We start from the raw sequence: 25,250 nt of genomic DNA on the forward strand, positions 1-25,250 counted from the left end.
ATCAGAAAAGCTCAAATATTGTCAAACTTTTCCAGTCCTTTGAGAAAACAACAAATGAGTCTGTAGAGAGAGTTCTTTTCACAACAGTGGGAGACCTGTTATTTCAAGTAGCATAGACAAGAGGGATCTATATAAGCTGTAGAAGTACAATCCTACCAAGTGCAGATTGATTGCACTTACTCCAAGAACGGCTTCCTTGAGAGTTCATCATCAACTTGTAGGTGTTAACCCACCAGGGCTTGTACTTCAACAGACGGTGAATAGCTTCATCTTCAAAGAAATCGGCCCTGGAAAGATAGAAAGGCTTATGAATTATACAATTCATGAATTTTGTATTAGAAATGTATACATGTAGTCACAGTAAGCATATCTTATGGGCACCTCAGACATCTACAACATGAGCTTGAAACCCTTGAAGAGAAGTACAACTTCAATACAAACTGAGATTTCAGGATATCACCGTAAGAATGAGGGAGATTAACCACTTTTTAAAATACTCATCATTTTGGTGCACTTAATAGCAAAGCTAAATTGATACACTTTGTACCAATCGAAGAGAAGATATACTTTGATATACACATATTATAGTCTTCCAATATTAGTTCATGATCTATAAAAATTAAAATAGTTTTGTTTTGAACAATCCATTTTGGGAAAAACCAGCCATTGAAGATTAGAGAACAGCGGATAGGTCATACTGGGAAACTTACATACACATGCACGTGTCTACACACATGGCCCCAATCTCATACACCAAGATCTCTGAAAACTCCTGTTGTGCTTCTATGTCTTTTACTGGAATTTGTGTGCTCTATTACAGGGTACATGTTTTATAAAGCAATAAACAGTACATTGTGTTAGTCTCTTGAAAAGTTAATGCAAAACCTGTGCTGTTTCTTGGGTTATAAAGTACCATATCTGCAACTGAGATTATTATTTCTTTAGGTTTAAGTAGCCTGAAACGCTTCAAATGAAATGCTAGTCTCCAGCCATCTGCCTTTCTTACTCTCCAAAACATTTTACTGGCCCACGTGAGGTTTATAGTCAGTATTTGGGAGTTGGGCAGTTTCCAAGGAAGCTTTGATATAAGTCTTAGGATTGTAGCAGCGCAAACATCTGAATAAACAAACCAATCTACACTAATCAAGCAGTTTCTTCATCTTAGATAAGGGGATGACAAGGTAAGAGTATTAATCAGTCCTGTAGCTTTTGATTATACTAAGGTAGATCCTGCTGTAATGATTTCATTAGGAATACAGATAGTCCTTGACTTACGACCATTCATTTAACGATGGCCTGAAGTTACGGCGATCTTGGAATGAGCGCTTTACGGCCTGTAAAGCACTTCCGAGTGTCGCAAAATGCTGCACACCCCCACAGTCACATGATCGCATTTTGGACATTTGGCACCTGGCTCATATTTACAATGGGTTGCACTGTCCTACAGTCACATGATCACATTTTGTGATTTTTTTTGCCATATTCTGGAAAAAATGCCCATTGGGGAAGCAGGATTTGCTTAACCACCTATGATTTGCTTAACAACCACTGTGATTTGCTTGACGACCACAGTAAAAATTGTCATAAAATCAGATCTGTGATTTTAAAACCAGATCTGTGACTCGACTTACAACCACAATGGCTTACAGTGGAAATTCCAGCCCCAATTGTGATCATAAGTTGAGGACTACCTGAGGTAAAATTTGTTAATAAAATATATTAAATTTATTGTGAACCGCCCAGAGCCCCCCATATGAAGGAGATGGGCAGTGATAAAAATATGATTGATTGATTGATAGATAGATAGATAGATATTGGGAAAAGTTACTTTCTCATTTTTTTTTTCTTTAGCAATTCTTAAAATGGATTATATTTTTTCCTTCAAAAGTGCAGGTGAGAAATAGTGGGATTTTGTCTAACTCCTTTTTATTAGAGAGAAGTATACACCAGGTTGTCCTCTCTCCCCTCTCTTGTTAATTTGGAACTTCAACATACAGAAATCGCCAAAAGATTCTTTGAGGAAAAGTGGAGGGGTACCAATACTTTTGGCTGCATCTATATGAGATGAGGGCATAATAGTGAAATCTACAGTTTGACATTTGTGGGAAAGGAGTATAAGTTTCATTATATCCTCCCTTTCTTTTGGGAGCTCAAGGCCACTTATGGTAGTGTGGGAGGTGTCTTCCTAATGTTATCTCCAAAACAATGACCTTGAGGGAGATAATGCTAAGAAAGTGTGACTGGCACAAAATCAGCAAATGAGCTCCATGTTTCATTGGAAACTTGAGCTTCAGTCTTCTATTGCATTCATTGATAAATCTGACTCTTTCATACCAAAATAAATAAAATTAACAAATGGTTTAAAGCCTTTTCTGGATACAGTAATTTGTCTAAATCTGGACTGAGGTGGGAGAGACCAGATGAAGGGGCAGGAAAACTGAGAAGGGCTGTGAAGATCAATGAGGGGGTTAGAGAGGATTTAAATTCAATTGCACAGTACAGTGATCCTAAACCATTTATTGCCAGACCACATAAGCAGGTATAGACATACAGGTAATGATCAGGATCAAATTTAGCAGCTTCTGCTGCAAGTCGTTTTTCTCTGCGTTCAGCTACAGGGGTAATATCTGGATTTTTAATATCAACAACTTCATTAAGTTCATCCTGTAAGGAAAAGAACAAACCAATTAACAATTACTGAGTAAAACAAGGCAGAACATACATTGTACAGAGTTTAGAAAGTTGTACTTTAAGACACTAAAGATGATTTTGGAGGCATCACAAATTCTGAAGAATTCTTTATGAAAAGCATCAATCACTTATTTGACTGCAATCAAATATTCCAAAACACAAAGAGCTGAACAATAGCAAAAATACACAGAATTTAGTCACCTGTACTCCTTCATGCAACAAGAAATGGCAGTAATAGTCCTGGGACACCTCACTTAATTGCTGCATGGTCAATATATTAGCCTCCTATTGCACACAGAAAAATCCTCAAGACAGACAGATCACTTTCCATGCCTCACTAACCATGGATTAGGTTATCTTAATTGTTTTAATGGCTGCATATACTGTACATATAACCAGTCTAGGTCATAAGCATAGCCCTCCTCTCTCATGTGACTGATAGCAAGAAAAAACCAGGCTAAAGTTTTGTTTAGTTTAAAACCTAGCATGCTAAACTGTTAGTAGATGCATGCTTCACTAAACTAGGGTTTGTTGAATAAGCTACAATTGCAAATGCTAAGTTGTAAACAGATAGGTATTAGCACCTGCTAAGGCTTCCTGCAGCACCTGATTTTAACTTTTGAGCATTTTTAATCATAAAAAAAAGGGAAGCCAGCACACACTGATGCAAAGCAAAGGAGCAACCTGTAATATCATCTTTAATCTAATGACTCTAGATCTCAGGTGGCCATAGGCATTTTTAGAAAATAACAAGGACAGATGGCTGTACTGCTTTGCTTGGATTGTATTTTGCTTTGCTTGGAATTGTACTTACCTGCCTAGAAAAAAAGGGGGGGGCAGGGAAAAATCAGTGGCAGTAAGAAACACCCTAGAAAGCTATAGCACTGCAGGGAGCAAACTCACCATTTTCTCTTATGATTGGCCACACCCACAAGGGTAACCTTTTCTGGAAAAGGGCAAGCCCAGCCCAAGGCAGCCATTTTGTGACAATCCCCTTAAAATTCCAAATGGGCCAACTGGCTCAAATAGGTTGTAAATCTCTGGGCTAGTCATTCTCAGATGATGATCCTCAGAGGGACTGCTTCTTTGCTTCGTCTTTGGTCTTTCTACTACTCCCTGCTCAACCTTTCATGCCTCCTCCCAACATTAACCCCAATTTTATTGTATTTGTTTATTAAATTTATATACTACCCAAATGACTCTGTGTGGTTCTCTCCTGTCCTTTTTTCCCTTTTTTTAATTAGGAGAAATAGAATATCAGCAGAATACCAACAGACACAAAAGCAACTAAAATAGATATTATTTGAGAACATATATAAATATACTGATAAACTTGATCGATACAAATATTTTAAGATGTATTGTTTACATTTTTGCTCAACAGAAATATATATAGACAAAGTAATTTTTTAGAAACAAATCTGAATAAAAAAAACTGTAACAGATTCCTCTAGACATTTTGCTGCTGTGCTGACTTTTCTATGTAATTTCCCACATTTTTAAATCAGTGATCCAAACAACCCTTGCAAAATTTTAAGTTCTCTCCCCAGAAGGTGGCACCCTTCTGCCAGGCTAAGCAATGGCAATCGCATCCATCCACACTGTTAACAATAAAACTGCATGGCCACAGATGTGGAGTTACCAAGAGCCAAGCTTAATTTGCAGGAGTGTTTACTTTAGTTTTCCACCATTTAACCTCAGTAAATCCAGCAGTTAACAAAAAAAAAATCTTGTGTCACAGTTTATAAGACTTAGGAAATAAATCCACATTAACTGCTAGAGATCACTCATTATTTTTTTTTATTTTCTCAAAAACTTTTGACCCAAGTAAGTACCTAAAATTAGCATTGCTGTGAGTGATGGTAATATGTACAAATCTGATTATAATCCCTCCAGCACAATCTAAACAGTCTGTAATTAATATAATATAATTCTAAAGGAACATAATACCATCTATGAATTATAGTCAATTCTTAATGGCATGCTAAATGGATTTAAAAGGACTGTTGTGCCATAAAAAGTTCCAGACTGACTCATGAAGTTCAAATTTCAAGTCTCTTTCTCTATTTATTAAATAGCCCATTGTGTTTATTATAGAAGCTTGGTATAATACTGAAGATATTATTTTGGTTGAAAATGATGTGGGCATACATCATTTGTCAAATTCTTTTTACTCTCCCCTTGCTAGAGTTCTTCCCATATTAAAATTATTCCCATATTAAAATAGCTATAATTTTTGCTGCAATTTTGCAGCACAATAAACTCTTTAAGATTCACATGCATATATAAGTCCCTCTGGTGAGAAGAGATGGGTGGTGACAAATTTGATAGATAGATAGATAGATAGATAGATAGATAGATAGATAGATAGATAGATAGATAGATAGATAGATATTCTAAAAGATTATACTTCATAAACTACAATTTTTGACTAGAGCAGAAATTATTTTGTTATACTTCTATAGTACAAAAGGAAAAACTCCCAAAGAGAAGTTTAAATCAATGAATTGATTAGTTATCTTTTTTTTAATAGTTAACAGTTTTCTCAGCCCTATTGCCTGGTCAATTCTCAGCATACTGATATTTGGCTAGTATCAACAACATGCTAATTGCAAAGTGAGCAACAATCTCCCCCAGGAAGCTATAATGCCTTACTATAAGAATCCACATCACACAATCATATGGTATTTGCTTTTTGATAAAGTAAAGTAATTTTAATTACTCCTCCTAAGCCTATGTTTTCCTGCCCATATGGCACTTGTGTCATTTCCTCTGCGATTCATTCAGTCTTGCCCTTTTTCAGACTGCTGCTGTGTTGAAGAAAGGCCTTCTCAAAGCTTTGAAGAATACATCTACCAATGTGGCCACTTTAAACTTCCTTATCTTCACATTATTTAAGAGTATTAAAGCACAAGTCTGAACATAAAGATGTATGGATGTAGGAGGTGTCACAATGGACAAAGCAAAATGGTCATTTATCACTGAAGTTTTCCTTTATATATTTTATCTTTTTCAAAAATGTGTCCACTGTGGCTGTTTCTCTTCAGTTATACAGAAATATCTTTCTTAAAAAGAAAGCAATAGAAAGTCTGCCATCCTCAAGCAATATGTTTAAGGTTTACAACTGACTATACTTTGTCATATAAAATGCATTATATAGGGCGCAAAATCTTTTTTACCTCCTGCCGTTTTCCATTAAGGAGAAGCTAGTTCAGACCACAAAATGCCATTAAATGGCCCTGTTAACATTGCACTAGCCAATTATGCAAAGGAATTTTATTATGCTACATGAACCAAGTAGACAGCATCATAGGGCTTTATAAACATCTGCAGAAATTCCAAGCAAATAGTGACTACATAATTTCCCATAAATGCAAAGTAATCATTACAAATGTACATGTCATATACAGGTAGTCCTCGCTTAATGACCCTAATTAAGACCAGAATTTCTGTTGCTAAGTGATGTGATCATCAGGTGAAACACGTGACTGCACCATTTAGTGATGGCAGTTCCAATAGCCTCGGTTGTGGTTAAACCAGGAATTCACGCTTCTCCTGCCCTGCCATGTTCGCCTCTGCTTCAATTCCCCCCACCCATCTCTGCCCTTTTTACCACCCTGCGCTCTGCTACCACTGCCTACCCTGGTGCCCTCAGCTGACCTTCACCGTCTTCTTCTTCCTGCTGCTGACGAGGCGTGCTCAGCTGAGGCAGCTGCTGGCCCTTCACGGGAGGCCATGTGAGGCTTCACAGAGGGCAGGAGGAGGAAGATGGTGAAGGTCAGCTGAGGGCAGCAGAGTATGCAGTGGTAGCAGAGCGCAGGGCGGTGAAAAGGGCAAAGATGGGGGGAGATAGGTGGGTGGGGGAGTTGAAGCACACGCTGTAGTTGTAAGTGTGGGCGGGCTGCCATGCGCCCAAATTTTGATCACCTGACTGTGGGGGTGCTGCAATGGTTGTAACTTTGAGGACCATCTGTAATTACCACTTATTCAGCAGCATTGTATCTTCAAATGGTCGCTGAATGAATAGTCGTTATGTGAGGACTACTTGTATTGCATATATGTGTATCTCAAAAATTTTTTCTATAATTATATTTTTCAATGTTTAACATTTCATCAAAAATACATTAGCAGATTTTGTAAAACTCTGAATTCTACAAATAGCTGGTTGGATCCAAACTACTGTCATGCTTAGTATAGATTTACTAAAATCAATCATGCTTGCAGTAAGCTCATTGAAACAGTGAGGTAATTTATTTATCATTAAGTCAGGCACCTAATATATTATATCACCTAGGTGGCATTGCCCTGCCTGCTGTCCGTAGAGAAGCAGCAGCATATAGAGAGAGGCTTAAACCATCAATATCCAAACAACACCCTCTGTATGGCCTACAACCAGCTCCTCAGAGATTAAAAGTTTCCTTAGTTCGATGGAAGATTTTGATGAATTTAGAAGTAGAGTGGAGCTACTGAAAGCTACAAATCAACACTGGATGGAACCAGCAGAGGAGCTGGCACCTGGATCTGGCAAAAGTTGGGAAGTATGGAAATCGTTGAACAGACTTTGTATGGGCATACACGATCCAGAGATACTCTGAACAAATGGTGCTATTTGGTGGCCTCTGCCCTTTGAGACTGTGGAGACATGCAGAGAACAATACATATGTACACTTGTTCTTTGTGCCCTGATCAATGCACATTTGAGGACCTCATGACAGTATGACAGAACACAATTAATGTTACCAGTTTCTGGGCAAGATCTGTTTAGCTTTTATATATTTAAACTTTTCTATTTTCTATTTTAAATTCCATGTTTTATAGTATGCCTTATTTTAATTGTGATGCTTCTGACACAAATAAATAAATAAATAAATTACATAATATACATCACCAACGGATACACTGTATTCTTCCTAAATCATTATGGAATCAAGGCTTATTTATTCAGTGAAGCTCAAGTTCCATTTTATTAAGCATTTCTCTCTCCATTTTAAGGTTCAAAGATTATAAAATGTTTCAAATAGATCAACTTCTATTTCGGATTGGCTCCTAACACCTTTTTTAAAAAACATATAAATTGAAAGGGACAACCTTTTAGACATCTCAGCTTACACAGCAGTTGCATCTCATTTCAAGAAAACTGCGATAAGGATATATTTTACAGTTATATTACTCAGCATTTTTTTCAGAATTTATTGCTCTATGATATATGAAAAATGCACTTCTGATTACTAAAATGTCTGTGTTTTTTTTTAATGCCCCCATTTACCTGAAGACGTCTAAAAACTTCTGATTTCTGATTTCCAAATCCATAGGCACCAGAGGGGCACAAGGGACCCTCCGTGCTTTCTTCTTGAAGAGTCTGTTCTATTTCCCAGTCAAATTCTTCCTCCTCCTCCTCCTCCGCCTCCATGTTCTCCTCATCTGGAGCACCTGAACAAGCATTGCCAACAAAAGCTGCTATTACAGGAATATCAAACTTTTGTATTAGACATTTAGATGCCATTATATTAAATGCCACCAAAAATATGTTTATTGAATTAACAATTCTCTTCATTTAAAAAGGTACATTCCAAAAGATTCAGGATCATACCGATTTACCCTGTTCTTTAGATTAACCACAGACCGATATGGTCAGGATCAAGATTTCAGCAAGTGCCAAAATAAATAAATTTTTAAAAAAGCCAACCCAAAAAAACTTCATAGTGAGTGGCTCAAAAATACACGGTTAAAAAACTCACAACTTACCATGCTGTATGACCCAGCCAATTATTTCTCTTCCTGATAATTTTTAAATTACAGAGCAGAAATGGTAGATGTGAAACTATAAGGACCTTGTCTAAAAATCCAGTTTAATGAATATCTTACGCTTGTCCTGAGGGCAGGTTTTCCCTAATCCCCATTTACCCCATCCTTAGCCTTTCTATGAGACGGGCTGCCAAACACAATTGTGAGGGACTTCCTGGTCTTTTAATTCTCATTGTGGATTCTTATGGGTGGTCATTTTGCTAACTCTATTTTAGCCTGGGCTGCCTTTGTGGGTCAGTGTTTTTACCTGTTTTTATGTTCTTCCTAGTTTTGTATGCTGCCCAGAGCCCAATGAAGTTGGGCAGCCAATAAATTTAAATAAATTAATTTTAAAAAAAAACCTAAAACACTAATGTGGTTTACTTCATTTAAGAATAGTTTTAGAATAGTGTCACGTGTGAAGACAACTAACACGATTTCTTTAACGAACTCCGGTGAAATCAAACCATGACTTAGTGGTTGTGGAAGGGCAGCCTTTCACAAGGTATGGCCCAGCTTGGTGGAGGGCTGTTCCCAAGGACAGTTATATTGTATTAGTTGTTGCTCTTCTCATTTCTGAAAAAGAGCAAGGTGATGTCCTGAATTTAGATCACAGATGGAAGATATTCAGTAACCAGAACTGCAGAGATAGCAACAAGAAAAGTATCTCAGCTCAGTAGTAAAGCACATGCTTTCCATTCAAAGGATTCCAAGCTCAGCTCTTAATACCTCTCATAAAACTGAGAAATAGGACGCCAAGAAATAACGGAGAGCAGGTAGGACAGACGATGAAACATGGAGCTGGCTTATCTTACTTAACACACAATCCATAAGAGAATTTGTCAGTTTATTCAGTAAAACATGGGAATAAACCATTTCTTAATATGCTATATGGCATCTTCCAGTAGGTTCATCAACAAGAAGGAGCATTACTATTTTATTTAAATCTTTAAATGTTAACTTACAAAACTTCCTTACCTCCAGTGCATGTTATATAGAGAAATAAGAGCCTGCAAACCATTTTTTCAAAAATGAAATCATACAAACCCATCTCTTCCACTAAAGGTTTAGCTGATCTGGATTTCTTTGGTGCTAAGAGAGCTGTCAACATATCTAGGCCATCAAACGTCTCTCCAGGAATCTCTTTGGGAAGGTGGATTGTAAATATCCCTGGAAATAAAAGGCATTTTTTAATTTCCATCAGAAAGCTTCAGTTAGCTTTCTTATTTATTTAAATATTTCTTAAATTTATATCCTGTTTCTCATTCAGGAGCACAAGGCAGCAATCATGGTGTCCCCTCCTCTGATTTTTCCCCACAACCACCACCTTGAGAATGAAAACCAAATTGTGACTGGAATATTGCGGTCCATCTTTCTCGGCAGAATTCTGCATCAGTGAAAATGGGATCCGGGAGAACTTCCTCCTCTTGCATCACCAAGTATACCCTCAAAATCTACACTAGAGGGCTGAGAAATCTCCCAGGGCAAATTCTAATAAAGTAAAAGAGCTGGTTTTTTTTAATCCATTCAATCATGTCCAATTCTCACAGGGCGCCTGAACGAGTCCCTGCAGTTTTCTTTGCAAGATTTTCGGAAGTGGTTTGCCACTGCCTTCTTCCTAGGGCTAAGAGAAGTGACTGGCCCAAGCTCACCCAGCTGGCTTTGCGCCTAAGGCGGGACTAGAACTCCTGATCTCCCGGTTTCTAGCCCAGTGCCTTAACCACTACACCAAACTGGCTCTCAAAAGAGCTGTGGGGATGTATAATATAATGAAAAAAACCAACTGAAAATCTAGATTTCCATTTCCATGATATAAATTAGCTCTTTTGGATTTGGGTACAACAAACAAAAAAACTCCACCCTGCTTGGCTCTGCTTGGCTTTCCTTCTATCCAGGGGAAGGTTAGCAAATCCATTTTCCCCTTCATTTATTATTTACCCATATTCAGAAGGAAGCAGATGGGTGCACCAGCAATTTAAATTTCTTTTTTGAACAGGGTCTGAAGTTATTTTGATGCAAAGAAATTCATAACATGGGGGATCTTCCTCATCCTCTGTCTAGCAGCCATAAATCATTTTAAACATGTTATCTCTATATAGAAAGGCATTTTAAATGAAAGACCTGCCAGAAGCCAAGATAACATGCTATAGCTTTGAATTACTGGTGGAACTGGAAGCAAAAGAGTGCTGCTGCAATATAATTTTTTTTTTCAAAAAATGAGGACATTTGCAAAACAAACCTGAATCATGATATGATGCTTTCTCTCTTCCATCTTCCACAACTCTTCCAGGAAGTGTTAATCTGTGAAGGAAAAAAAAATAAGTATTTTATTTAATGTCTTTTATTAGTGTAAGAAAGATGAGCTACCAGCGTACAGATGTAACATTTTGGCAAATCAAATTGCACAGACTCTGCAATGTGAAACAAGTCCAAATAGTAAGTTATATACAGTAGTTTAAAGAGGTGGCAAGCAGAAAAGAGAATAAAATTGTGAATGGACAAACACTGGTATCACTTTCACCAGGAATGTCAGAATAATCACCATGTCCTTGGTAGAGTTGTGAATGGAACATGTTGAAGTCCCATCACACTTGAACTGTTTAATTTTTTTTTCTTGCTTTCTCGGTATTTTGATCTACTCATTCAGGAAGAAAGGGAACATAAAACTTGTTTTATTTATTATCAAGTGCCAACAGACTCAGGATACCTCATTCAGTTCCAGGTAAGATGTATGCATGCTATATAACTCTGTAGAATTAAAAATTACTGGATTCATTAGTGATTACTCATTACTAATGTCACAGCATGACTGAGGGTTCTTTTATTGCTGGGCAGGGGTGTCTTTAAGGAGAACAATTGTGTTACAGAGACAAAGGAAGGGGTATATACAGGAATTACAGGGGAAAAAAGACCGGAACATTTATAGCATAGTGGCCAAACTTTACAGTTTCTAAGTTTTTCTACCTTTCTCCCAGGGATATTTGCTAGCAACCATCCACTCCATTGCTTAGCTATCACCTCCCCACGTTCTCCTCCAACCTCCCCCTCAGCTTTTTATTAGGATAGAATGGTAAGAAAGGAATTGGCTGAGTTACTTTGCTGTGTGCTTAAAGCCTTGTTTTGTGCTTTTCCAGACCTCAACAGCCATCCCTCTGTGGAGACTTCTCTCTGGGTTTTCTACTCAGCCCTTCCTAGTCTGGGACTTTCCTGAAGGCTCCAGGCATTTGCCTGCAGGCAGCTGCCTCCCTCTGCCCCCATCTGCTTTGGCTTTTGGGTGAAGCATGTCCTCCGGTCAGGGCCTTCACCTCCCTTCTCCCAGGGAAGCCTCCAGCCAATCTGTTCACCATCTTCTCCCTCTGGGCCAGGAACTAGCACCTGCACAGTCCAGCACACACATAACTATGTCTCTCTCCAGCCACCAACTTCCTGCACAGTCTCTCCAAAGGCACTTACTGCCTTGATGCTTCAAAGCAGCACAGGCTCAAATATGGCGAAGTGTCTTTCCGTTTTGCTTCTCTCTTTTATGGCTTGAACAGGCAGCATTTCCCCCAGCAACTGAGGTGGTGGGTTCTCCCCCAGGGCTTTAGATGCCAACACCAATACACTAAGTTTTGCCAATCAAACCACTGCTTCCATCTGCCCCACAACAGTCCTGGCTAGCAACCAGGGCAGTTCCTCTGCCCCCATGACTGCACAGCCCTACTGTGAGGCCACACCTGAGCCTCTTCTCTCCATTTTAGTCCTTTTCCTTTGCTGACCCATGCCTACCCAGCAGCAGCCAGCCTGGCCATAAAGCCCATATGCCACACTCAATCTCACCAAACCCATTAAAAATGATGTGGTGACAGCTAGTAATTGCTACTGCAGTTTCAGCCTATTATATAAAATAAACTTTAATTCTCTAAACCTTCAATCAGCAAACTTCAGACTGAATGGACATTTTCTTTGGACTTCATTCCCAAACAGGGACAAAACGTGTTGTTTTTAAAGCAGTCCAGAAAACTGAGCTAATTTACATCATTTGCACAATGGCATAATTGACATTTGTATGTCATTTGCTTCAATTTTCTAATTATACAAACAACATCCGATGACATAAAAAATGTTAGTATATAAATTTGAATTTATTGGACATTTGGCTTAATGGACATTACCTCCATTCCCCAAACGATCCATTGAGTTTCTACTGTATACGCAACATCTCTTTAACAGAACAAGAATTATAGAGAATGAGTGTTAAATATTATTTCAAAAACACGTAAATGATAAGTATCTTGTTACAGTGCCTGAATCTGTGCTTGGGCGTGCATGTGTGCATGCATTTTTTAAATAATAATCCCGATGTGGGTTGATAGATAAGTATCATTCAACTTCCCAGTCTAGGGCTACAAGAAAATGAATGGCCCAAAGTCACCCAGCCAGTTTCCATGCCTAGGGGAGGACTAGAAGCTGGGTCTCCCTACCTTTAGCCCATCACCTTAATCACTGTACCACATGGGCACATTGGCTCTTGTGTGTGTACATGCTTCTGTGCATATATTTGCAGAGAAATTTCTCCATATAAGTGAGCAATCACTATGGCAAGCAAACACGGTTTCAAAGTGTTTGAAAACACTCAAAGCTATGTCATCCAGGATTCAAAATAGTTCATTCCTTTTTCCCTCCTATCCAGGAGATAAAGAAATGTAACGCTTTTCTGTATGCCGAATAAACAATTTCTAATTTGCATTCAAATATGAGATACTGTGATGTGAGCAAACCACATTTAATTGCCCAACATTACCCCAAAGCTGACAGAAAGTTTGTTTTGTAGCAGATAACAGTTATAATCTTCAGTTGTAGACTTCTAGAAAGAATGGCAGAAATGCTCAAAAATATAACTTGCTAAACTAAATATACAGAATTGAGTTCCGCTTGAGAACTGACATTGCTTACCTGAGAAAGTAAGGTTTTGCATAAAACCGGAACAATTTCCCTTCAAAATAGACCTCAAGTTCTGAAACTCGTGCATAAGGTACTTTGATAGTTATTGTAAGAAAATCTGGATCTTGACTCAGTTCAAATGCTGGAGTTATCATGATGAATAGTCATGAAAAATCAATACCACTACCTATAAAATAATCATAAAAACAAACAAAACAAATTATTATTCTTAGCACATGTAAATGGGTATCAATAGCATTCAAATACCTGGAAATGATAACTGATGATTTTTAATAAACTAGTTCCAGTTAATTGGAAGGCATCAATTCTAATCAGGGAAAATGTATCTGTGGGATGAGATTAAAGATATCTTTCCTATATACACTTTCAGTACATTACTTAAACTATTTAATTTTATACTCCCCCATTCTTCAGTCAAGACAGCTGCAATGAGATCCTGAGCAATCCTTATTCAGAACAACCAGATTTAGTCAGCGGCATAAATGTCTAAGTTTGTTTTTACTTCTTGGAAATCTACAAATTCATGAAGAATCTATTATAATGGATCCAGAGTTTTTGTTCAGCAAGCAGCAGTGTTCATAAGCTGTTCCACTCAAAATGCTTCTGCCAGCAGAAAAAATGAGTAAATTTTTTGTTAGTATTATGATTGGTTCTCCTTCCTTCTGCAGCCCCAACACTGCCCCTGATCAAAAGCTGGGGTCTCCAGTATAATGCCTGGGAATGACAATGCATCTTGCCATCTACAAGGTGTCCTGCCCTGCTTGACAGTTTACATCTTTCTGAATTATTTTTAATTTTAGAAACAAAGAAACTGTCAAGCTGCAAAGGAAAATGCCAGCCTCAAGCATCATCTTTATTTGTGAGAATGTCTCAGCTGCATATGCCAGCTGCATCTTTTTCCTATTTTTTAATATTTAGCAAAGAAAACACACACACAAACAATACAACAGTGATCATACAAGCAAAAAATACACATACACATATGTACTGTATGTAACAGTTGTAAAAAAATAAACAGAAGCTTTAAAAAGTCATATATGCTGTTAATATATGTGTTATAGCATCTAAACACACTCTTCTATCTTCTTATTTCTACAACATAACAACATTTCAAAAAGTGATAAAGAACGCATCTCCTGAATCTACTTTTTAAACATCTGGAGTAGTTATTTCCACCTTTGAAGAATGGTTTTCTTCATTTACCTCCAGGCTCAAAAAAGCCAAAATTCTGCATAACATGTCAATTTCCATATTTTTTTTTTAATTCAGTAATTTTTATGAAGAATTACTTTATATAGATAAAACTAATACATACTATAAAAAAAATAGAAAAATAGAAAAATAAAGAGGTGCAGGAAAAGAAGAAAAAAGAAAAAAAGGAAAGAAACCTCCCCCTTCATCCCCAGCAGGTATAGTTAACATTATCACCAACTCTTAAAATACAACCAACCATGTCTTAATCCCATATCCTATTCTCTATAAACAAATCTTTAAAGTTTCATCACTCAATTAATATCACTATCTTAATCAACAAAAGTCCATTAAGGGTTGTCAGAAATAATGACATAATTATTGCAAACTATATCTAATAAACCCATTTTAAATTCTTCCTTTTATACTTCTATCTCATTTTCTCTTTAAACCAGTGTTTCTCAACCTTGGCAACTTTAAGATGTGTGGACTTCAACTCCCAAAATTCCCCAGCCAGCAAGGGGAATTCTGGGAGTTGAAGTCCACACATCTTAAAGTTGCCAAGGTTGAGAAACACTGATTTAAACAAATCCCATCTCATCTCTTTAAATAAACAAAACCTTTAAAACATTGTCATCTGGTCGTAGTCAACATAAATCCATTAAATGTTACCAGAAATAGCAACACATCTATTTTAACCTTGATCAAATAAACTGACTTTACATTCTTCCCCCTTTCTCACAACAATCTTTAGTCCCCTCAGATAATGTCCAAGCATCTGTTTTCTTTTCATACTCTTTGTCTCCTCACAAAACCATTGGCAACTTTAACAAGCCCCTTTTGTAAATCCAGTATAAAGAGGTTACCCATGCCACTCTTCATATTCTCACTGTCTCTTCTCATGAAGTCATAGACAACTTTAACAAATCCCTATTGTAAATCCAATTTAAGAAGGTTATCCACATCAGTCTTCTGGTTTAATATTTGTATATCTTTTTTAATTGTTAAAACATCAGCCTGTTTCATTTGTATATCCAACAATTCATCTTTTTTTTTGTGCATCCACTATTTCTTCTTTTTCCATCTCCTTCTTATAGGCTGTTTTTGACTCATTTGTTTAATTGGGTTCTCTTTATCTAGTTTCAGGACTTGTGTGGAAAACACATGTTTTAGGTCATATTTATGCAGAAATATTGAAAGCTCAAAAGGGTTCACAGCCTTTTAAGAACCACTGTATGTAGGCCTTTCATCCAAGTATCTTGGATGTAACTGTATTCCCATTGAAGTTCTTCAGAAATTCTGTGGCAGGCTGCTCATTTAGGAAATGCATATGCCACCCATTCCCTTAACAGCTCTGATCTGCTTACACAATACAGTAAAAATATCATTAATATCCATTTAAAATGAAATTGATAGTAATAATAGACAAAAAAACACAAAAGCTTAAACAGTAGTATTAAAAGGCCTGAGAAAATAAATATGTTTTAAGCCTCTTCCCTGAGTAGAGTTAGGGGGCTTGCATGAACTCTACTGGCAATTTTTTCCATAATATGGAATTTTCTGACAGATTTCCTCCTCTTCACAAAGAACTCAAAGGACACATTTCTTTTCAGGGCTCATCCTTATGTCCCCCTAATTCCAACACAACATGCCCCAGGAACTGTTTTCATATGACAAGACCTCACAATGTTGCTCGTTTCATCCTCAGCCCACATCAGAGGGAACATAAATAATTAAAGTAGTGTTGTTACTCTTTTCCCAACACAATGTTTGCCACAGCACACTTCATCAACTCAGTGGTTGATGATGTGGTCAAAGGTTAAAATCTGCCTAGCTTTTTTCAGCCACTTCTGGCTGCTGCTGTATGACCCCTCTACACCCCATGCCCAGTTTAGCTTGGCTGATCGTGTGCCTCCTACAGAGGCATTTGCCCACATAATGCCTGACACATTCCAAAATAGTTGACAGGTCTTTGGGGTGGGGGTCCTTTAAAACATAGGTTGGTTTGCATGCTTTTGGAAAAAATACTAGACTTATTTTGTTAAATATAGGTTTAGCATTCTTTTGAAAGAGCTCCAGACCTCTGTGTTTTTTTTAAGCCCTAGTGTTCTCTTCAGTCCATTGCTATTCCTGTGCTGCACTGAAGATTGATTTAAACCCAGTAAAGAGAGCCAGATCATGCCAGCTGTGTTCCAGATTCTGTCCCCACTAAGCGCGTTAATGGGTTCTCTGCTTCTGCCGACGAGGGATTTCACAAGGCTATACTTCTTACTGTTTTTAATACGTGGAAAGAAGTGCTGCCTTTCTACCACCAGACTATTCCTGGTTGCTGCCATCCCTGCTATTTCCTGGCAGCACTAGTCAAGGATGGGGCTCACTCATCATTGATTGGCCCCCTCCACCCTGCATCTCTCTGCTCTTGCTAGCTGGACTGACAGATCACAGCTGAGGAAGAGGGGTCTGGGGTGAAGCAAGAGGGAGGGGATACTCTGTGGGAGAGGAAATGAATCCCTGAGCATCCATCAATCACTTCCACTTATCCACCATTAAAACTGTTAAGAACAGCACCACTTGCTAGCCTGGCTGTTGAGGCAGGATAGCGTTTGGCTATCAGCTTAATTTATGCTAGTGTACTTTTCTGCCAGCTGATGGACTGGCTCTGTTGTTAGTCAATGAGAAATTAACCCTTACTACATTTGTAAGCCTACTTACACATACACACACATCCCTACTTTCATGCCTTTTGAGCAGACCTTCCCAACTGGCAGCTTGAAACCAGGAGGCTGTGAGCTCTAGTCCCGCCTTAGGCATGAAAGCCGGCTGGGTGACCTTGGGCCAGTGTCTCTCTCTCAGCCCAACTCACCTCACAGGGTTGTTGTTGTTGTGGGGAAAACAGGAGGAGGAAGGAGTATTAGGTATGTTCCCCTCCTTGAGTTATTTATAAAAATGATAAAGGCAGGATAGAATAAATAAATTTAAAAAAACAAAAACCTTCCAGATATGTTGGAGTTCAATCCTTTCATTTCCAGTTAGCATGGCCAGTGGCTGCGGATGGTGGCAGCTGTAGTCGAGCAGCTTACAGGAAGGCAGATACAGAAGGAAGCCCCGAGCTACCCCCCAGACTGCCCACACTTGGTTGAAAATGAAAGAGTACCGCTATTAATCGCCCCTTTCCCTATGGGCTGCTCAGCCTTTTAGCTCTAATAACTTTCCGTCGCCTAAGGCATTGATCTACACGTTGAGCTCTAAGTACGGAAAGAGACTGCCACAAATTAACCCCTCACCAGCACTCACCACCCACGGAACCTTCAAGCACCCCACGCACACCTTCCCACGTTTTCAGGATTTGTTTCTCCGCCTTCAGCCCTCCCATTCTCGGACGGTGATAAAGCTTTCTATGGGCTACAGCCTACTGCCAATCCGTCTGCTCTTCCGCAATAGGAAACCGTAAATCAACGAAGGCGGGCTATATGGGAGGCGGATTGAAAGTTCATTGGAAGAGCTCACCCAATCAGAAGTGGCCGAGGTAGCACGAAAGTGATACGGATGCTGAAAAAATGGACAGAACCACCCAGACGCCAAGGACCCACGTGACAGATGCCAGGGTGGAAAAAATACAGGCATTCTCGTTCTGCGCGTGCGCTGCATCAGAAATCTCGCAGCCTTCCTTCGGTTCTGGTTGTGTGGAGAGAGAAATACGGGGAAATTGGCTTATTTTTGTCTAGATTTGTGACTGACTGTTATTAGTCATTTGACCAACATGCGTGGAGCGATGTTGGCAGGACTGGCTTTTAAGATTGCTCCCACCTCGCTAATGGCGTTTAAATAATAGGATATAACCTGGACAGAACACGACCGAACGATCCTTCCCCTGCACATCGGTCCTGGCAAATCTGCTGTGACTACAGTTCCTAAACGACACCAAGTATTTTATGAGCAAAATAAAGTGGGCAGCTGAACCACGCGTACCCCCAGCCTTCAGTTCCCTGCATTTTTACTTTAAATAATGAAAAAACAGGCTGCGCTGCACGCAGCAACGCTCACGGTGCCTGGCGTAGCCCGTGCCTGGCACAGCCGCGCGCTGACGAACGTCCTGCGCACCGCCGCTTTGTAGCCGAGGTGGTTTTCTGAACTTTACGGTAGGGGCTTCCCTGGCCCCTCCCCGCTTGGCCGCCGCGCTGCAGGGCTAGTGTGGCGTTGCGCGCCGCCAACTCCCTCCTTTCCGCCCGACGCTCCGGGCGGCGAGCGAACGGCTTTAAAATGTCAAGGCTGGATCCAATTTGCCAGCGCGGGAGCGGGAGCATGAGGGGGAGGTCTCTTCGCCAGGGCTGAGGCAGCCTGCCGGACGATGAGGCTCTCCTGCAAAGTGGTGGCCCTGGCGCTCTGCCTGGGGCTCCTGCTCCTCCTCTACCTTTTGGTGGGCAACGCAGACGAGCCGCCTTTGGAAGCGGCGGCGGAGAGCCCCTCGGGGCACGTTGCCGCCGGCGCTGGCGGGGACCTCGCCCCGCCGCTCCAGACACGCTTCCCACCGGTCCAGCCTGCGGAGCCAGAGAAGGACAAGGCAGCTCAGGTTTTCAGGCGGGAGCCACGTCCCCACCGAAAGCCAGGCAAACGCAGCGCGGCTCGAGCCAGAGGGAAGTTAGCGAGCCTTCGGTAACGCCTTCCGAGTCTTTCCTTTCGATCCTTTGCTTGCGGTTTGAGTGTCGGTCGCTTGCGGTTTATCAAGGGTGTCTTGAAACAAACAAAATGAGTGGGTGGGTGGGGATTTGGGGAAGATGGGCCCCGATACTCCCTCGTCTCCTAGGGAGGAAATGGGGTTTCTCCGGGAGGTATGCCCTGATCCACGCTCTTCAACTCCGTGAAAAGTCCTTGAAACTTTATCCGATTGCAGTTGGAATTCTTATTTTGGGGATTTTTCTCCAAAGTAGAGATTAGTGCCCTCTGTATACTCCCAAACATAAGAAAGATGCATGGCACAAGTATATACACGCGCATACTAAATCAGAAAATGTGATAAGCCGTGTTTTGCTTTAACTATGATTAGGTGGATAAGCCACGATTTACAGAATTCGTACAATAAACTAAGCCAGAATGCAGTTTTATTTTGGTTGAGTATGTTGCTAGAGTCCAGCAACCATGTTTAATGCGTAGTTTGATAATCAGGCCTGATGGTGGAAAATGTATATTTTTTTCATGCATAATTTGCAGAGCTGCTGATTGTATGTCATGATATTTGAACCATTTCCAACCATGATGCATTTAAATAGCTAGGTACCAATTACAAATGTTTTACATCTGTTCATAATAGACTTTCTGGACAAAGTTATACAGAAGACATGGCCCATGAATGCTTATATCTAAAGCTATCTATCGCAACATCTTCTCTTTCATTCTCTCTCTGTGCATCCTGAGAACATACGTATATAGCTCATAACTGTAATGCTTTGTGATGTGGGCTCACAGCTGTATACAAGATGTTAAGCAGTGTTTCGAGATCCACTCAGTCCCAATATAGTCTCCAGTTTTAAACCCATTTACTAGTAGGTGAGAAAAAAACAATCAGCTGCCGGAATCTATAATGTGAAAGACATAACTCTTTCCTGAAAGTTTTCCTATATCAGCAGCTGAAGTCCTCCATGCTAAATTCTTCTTTTTTTGGAATGTTTATATTCTTCTCTGCTCAGTATTGCTTTATTCTTAATGGTTTTGCCTTGTAGAGATAATAACAAAAATGTTTCCCATTACTTGTGAAAGATGGCATGCATTGGCTTCATGTCCTGTATATCTGTTCCAATTAAATGCTTATAACAAAGTTCATAACTACTAGTATACATGTTGGTGAAAGTTATGAGTGAATTTGTCAGGAGTTCCAGCATGGAGTTTTCTTGGGTCCGCTCATTTGGAAAAAGAAATAATAACTATGGGTAACCAAACTGTGGCTTAACACAGTATGTGAACTAATAATTAAAGATCCACATTTACTGTAAGTTCTCCAATTTCTCTTATTGTCAGAAGCAGGAAGGATGGAGGTTGAACCGGAAAGAGGGTTCAGAAGAGCAGTAAAGATGGAGAGAGGCTTGGATGCTAGATCTAATTAAAACAGTTGAAAGAACTGGGCATGTTTAGCTTAAAGAAGAGAAGGCTAAGGGGAGACATGACAGCAGTGAAGAGGGTGTGGCTTATTCCCTGTAGTGCCTGAGGGTAAGAGAAGGACCAATGGGTAAGCTGCAAACTCAAAATAAGGAGTAGTTTCTGATCATGAGAGCTAGAAGTGATGGGACAGGCTGCATCCTGGAATCATGGGTGCTCCAACATTGGAGGTTTTAAAAAAGAGGTTGGACAGCCATTTCTCCAGGATGGTATGAAGATTCCTGCACTGGGCAGGGGGTTGAACTCAGTGACCTCCATGGTCCCTTCCAAACCTAGATTTGGATCAGGATATTGGTGGGAAAGCAGTAAAAGCTATTTTCCCCATAAAAACTGCATCCATAATTCTGAGCCCCTTGTTCCCTTGCAACCAAAAACTTGCCATTAATTTATCTAGTTTAAAATCCTATTTTCACCCAAATGTGGAGTGAGCCTTACTTTTATAAAAGGGAGATCAGTCTAAAAAAGCAGCTCTGGATTTGTTCGTTTTAAACAGTTCCACTGACTCGAAATGTCATGACAGGTGTGTGGCTTTACTGATGCTAGTAGGATAATATGAGGCTGAATAATTAACCAAACAGTCGACATGCCTTTTATTTAGACATTAATTACAGCTTTTTATATAATGGCAATTAGAAAAACATACTGCAATTTATGCCTGTTATGCTACTTAAGAAAAATAGGGTGAAAGTAAAATTGCTAGAAAATAATAGGCCTTTAATTTGGTAAAGTAGAAATAATTGCTGTGTGCTTTTTCTGGGTTGGAATAAACTGCTCTCCCATCCCCTTTCTAAATCAGTGTGACCTCATCTATCAAATAAAACCCGTGTGCCGTTGATTCATGATTGCACAGAAATGTTCTGAATGAAAGACTGCCCCATTCTCTGAGATCTTATTCTTCACCCTATTAAAGCCCTGGGTTCCTTACTAGCATTGTATCTGATTGAGAAGAAAGAATGTTTACTGTGACCACTAGTGAATCATGGGCAGAATTCAAATGGGTGCATTAAAGCAGGATTATTCTCTATTAGCCGCTGTACCTCCTGAAGTCATTTTTCTTCAGAGCATATCTTAGATTATCAAGAACATTTCAGCCAGAAGCAAATGAATACATTACTGTGGGAAAAAACACTGCTGGAAAGGACAAGTAAGGATCCAACCTTACACTTCAGTTAAGCTTACTGGGGTGCGGAGGAGGGGAGGATACAGCAGAAGCCCTTTACTTGGTGAAAGATCAAGGCTCTGGGTGCTTCAGCTGAGGTGCTGATGGCTACACGGACAGGTTTTCTTGTAAGGTTGGAAATGGTATGCCCTTGCCTTCTCAATTACCTGAGCTTTCCTGGTGTTCTCCCATCCAAGCACTCACCAGTTCTGATCCTGCTTAACTTTTTTGGACTGAGCCAAAATAAACAAGATGCTGCCACATGAACAGAGGCAGAACCTTACCTTGCACGAACAGAATATTAAATATGTCTCTGTCATCAGAGAGAGATTGGTAAAATGGCACAGATTCAGCAGCATATCTGTGCTGGTCAGGCAGTCAGAGTGAAGACGAAATATGAGTAGGACAGAAGAATGAGACTATACAGCAGAGCTTGCCTCCCTTTGGATGCTGAATATACCAGAACTGGGGTGGTGTCCACCACAAAGCTGGTGTAAAGGAAAGCCCTCCCGTTCAGCTGAATAGAAAGGAAATAACCAATGTCATTAAGAATTGCTGCTTTCATTGGAGGGCATTCCACATGGCACAATGAAGTGTAGCCTGTGATGCAAATCTGCACTGGGTTTCAGCGATTCCCATTCAGAAAAGGGTGCACAGCCCTTAGAGTTCAGAAGGGAACCTCAGAACAAGGGCACTTTGCTTAAAATGGTCTGTCTCATGTGGGAATGCATGGCAGTATCTCCTTTCGTAGAACGTTAACAGCAACCTGAGCCTGGAGCTTCGGTTCTCATCCCATTCAGGGATTCTGTACTGTGCAGAAGCGATGTGCGTACATGGGATCTGCCACATGTTGTGTCAGGCAGTTTGTTGCAGGAGAAGGGGAAGGGTAGAGGAAGGGGAGTCAAAATAACAGAGATGGCTTGGTGATAGGGACTGGAAGTTAGTGATGTAAATGAGGTAGTACAATATCCTGGCTGTGCTGCTTAGAGCATCAACTCAGCTCTGGGTAGTTGAAGGCCTTAAAAGATTTTGGCTTTTTGCTGGTATTTACTGGCTCAGTATGATATGTTTCCAAGGCACGTTGCCTATAAAATTGTTCACATCTGCTCTGAATTGGACTCAACTTTTTGTTGCATAATCATCTTGGGAGATATCTAAAACTTTACTCTAATCTAGTTGAATTTTAGTTGTTCAGGCTGAGAGCTCTTACAGCTGTCTTATGTGCAACCTATCCTTTAAATCCTTGCCCACTGTGGCTAATTGACAGCACAGAGATAGTTGTTGTGGTTTGCTATTACCTCTATTTCTTTTTATGACTTTTTTTTAAAAAAAAATTAATTTGTTATGTTTTGTCTTTTAAAAATTATTCAAATTGCCTTGGAGGCTTAATACTGGTAGATGGGTAAGTGTACCCAGTTGTTACCAGAAGAGAAATTGTGGGTCATTCAAAGGCCATATCCCTGCGTCATATCTAGTTTAAGTTAACTTCATTGGGTTTCCTTCTCAGTAATCAAGTGGTGGGCCTATTTATTTATTGTTTACTAAGGCTTATATATCATGCCAATCAAAAACAACTCTGGCTTACACTGCCCATTATAGTACTGGGTTTAAAATACAATAAAATCACAGTGATGACCAATCTGCAGCTGTGCTTGTCATGATACACAACAGATGCCTGACATCTCTTCTTCAGGAGCAACTCAGCTTTCACCTCTCCCCAAAAGCTATCCTGAAGACCCAAATCATGATCAACTTCTAAACCATCAACAAAGATGGGGTGACCTTAGCTCCAGGAGTACCCAGTTCCAGAGGAGGGTAGCTGCCATGCAGGAAGCTTGCCCTTGGAAATCCTGGTACTGACATTCTCTAGGCATTTGGACCCACAATAAGCCCTCCCAACTGGATGTCACTGAGGAGCAAATTCCACTTGACTAGGCAGTTCTGCAGATACTCAGGTCTTGAGCCATGAAGATTTTGTGTTAAGCTGCAATTTACATGAGATTGGCACATGTGACACCATGCTGCGCAAGCTGCACTGAGTGCCAGTTTGCTTCCAGGTCCAGTTCAAGGTGTTGGTTATGACCTCTAAAGCCCTGCGTGGCAGGGGCCAGGTTACCTGAGGGACTGTCTCATCCCCATAACATTGACCTGTCCCACCCGGTCATGCAGAGAGGGCATGCTACGGACCCTGGCAGTAAGGGAAATGCACTTGGCGGGGTCCTGGAGGCGGGCCTTCTCTGCAGTGGCACCCGCCCTCTGGAACATTCTGCCCCCAGAGGTGAGGCAGGCCCCTTCATTCCCGGCCTTCCGGAAGAATTTGAAGACCTGGTTCTGCCGCCTCGCCTAGGGTGGGAAGGGCAATAGTTCTTCGTGGGGTTGAATGGCATTGTAGAGCCCTCCCCAGTGAATGAGATCTTCGCTACTTGGATTTTATATCTATTTATTCTCTATTTATATCGGTTGTTTATATTGTAATTTTATATTTTTTATGGTTTTAATTGCTGATTTTATTGTAAACCGCCCAGAGTCCTTTTTGGGGGAGATGGGCAGTGATAGAAATTTGAAAAATAAATACATAACAACTGAAAAAGCTACAGTTCAGTGGGTTCACACATCCAGTCATCCTATAACAAATCACAGTGGCTGAATTCACATAGCAGTCCAAGTCAACCCCACCCCACCCAGATTACATTGGGTTCCATGCATCTAGTCTGTGATTCTGTACATCAAAAATGCTAACAAGTCTTTCTGTGGTTCTTAGGAGATAAATCAGGAACTCAAGCATTAGATCCGCAGTTCCCAAACTGTACACCGTGGGGCACTGCAGTAAATTCACAGGGTGCTGTGGGATATTTTAAATTTGGACCTAACTACTTAATAAATGTAACTGTTAGGTATTTGTTTGGGTTGGAGGCACCGTGAAAAATATATTGAGAGACTAAGGGCCAAGAAAGTTTGTGAATCTCTGCTTTAGATCCAAATTTAGTCCACTGAGGAATACCAGCTTTCCACACTTAATGTAAAGGCAAGATATGGTTGTGGAGGAAATGAAGATTATGGCCTGGAAATTATTAATTTGGAAACTCCAAGTAACTGACCAGGAGTATCTGCTTATCTGAATTATCTGCTTATCTGAATGTATTCCCTCTGCTACCCTCAGAGGGAATAGAGGTGAGGCAGATAACAAAACTAAGGAGGATAACAAAAACACTCAAAAGTACATTTGAAATACCTCATGAATTCAATTTTGAAGTTGAGTTTAGAAAGCTAAAAATGTAACGGGTATCAACACTTAATGCTGCTCCCAAATGCCAGATAGACATTCAGAGGT

The 25,250-nt window shown here is 40.0% G+C and overlaps 2 protein-coding genes across 3 annotated transcripts in view; one reads left to right on the top strand and one right to left on the bottom strand.

The window, feature by feature from the left end:
* SHQ1 (SHQ1, H/ACA ribonucleoprotein assembly factor) overlaps positions 1-18,027 on the bottom strand; it is a 107,490-nt gene extending 89,463 nt beyond the window's left edge. The window contains exons 1-7 of one of the 2 annotated variants that reach the window (XM_063291593.1): positions 17,905-18,027; positions 13,411-13,585; positions 10,715-10,776; positions 9,523-9,645; positions 7,958-8,121; positions 2,552-2,664; positions 181-287 (exon numbers count right to left, since the gene is read on the bottom strand). In XM_063291593.1, coding sequence (XP_063147663.1) covers positions 181-287; positions 2,552-2,664; positions 7,958-8,121; positions 9,523-9,645; positions 10,715-10,776; positions 13,411-13,553 — 712 coding nt within the window. In that variant the 5' untranslated portion in view covers positions 13,554-13,585; positions 17,905-18,027. Of the gene's footprint in view, positions 1-156; positions 288-2,551; positions 2,665-7,957; positions 8,122-9,522; positions 9,646-10,714; positions 10,777-13,410; positions 13,586-17,904 lie in introns of both variants that reach the window. The other variant, XM_063291592.1, reaches the window with a different exon arrangement.
* An 851-nt stretch (positions 18,028-18,878) lies between these two features.
* GXYLT2 (glucoside xylosyltransferase 2) overlaps positions 18,879-25,250 on the top strand; it is a 28,947-nt gene continuing 22,575 nt past the window's right edge. The window contains exon 1 of the mRNA XM_063292835.1: positions 18,879-19,263. Coding sequence (XP_063148905.1) covers positions 18,959-19,263 — 305 coding nt within the window. The 5' untranslated portion in view covers positions 18,879-18,958. The remainder of the gene's footprint in view (positions 19,264-25,250) is intronic.

Source organism: Candoia aspera, chromosome 2 (assembly GCF_035149785.1).
Source record: "Candoia aspera isolate rCanAsp1 chromosome 2, rCanAsp1.hap2, whole genome shotgun sequence".
In the NCBI taxonomy this organism is placed as follows: Eukaryota; Metazoa; Chordata; class Lepidosauria; order Squamata; family Boidae; genus Candoia; species Candoia aspera.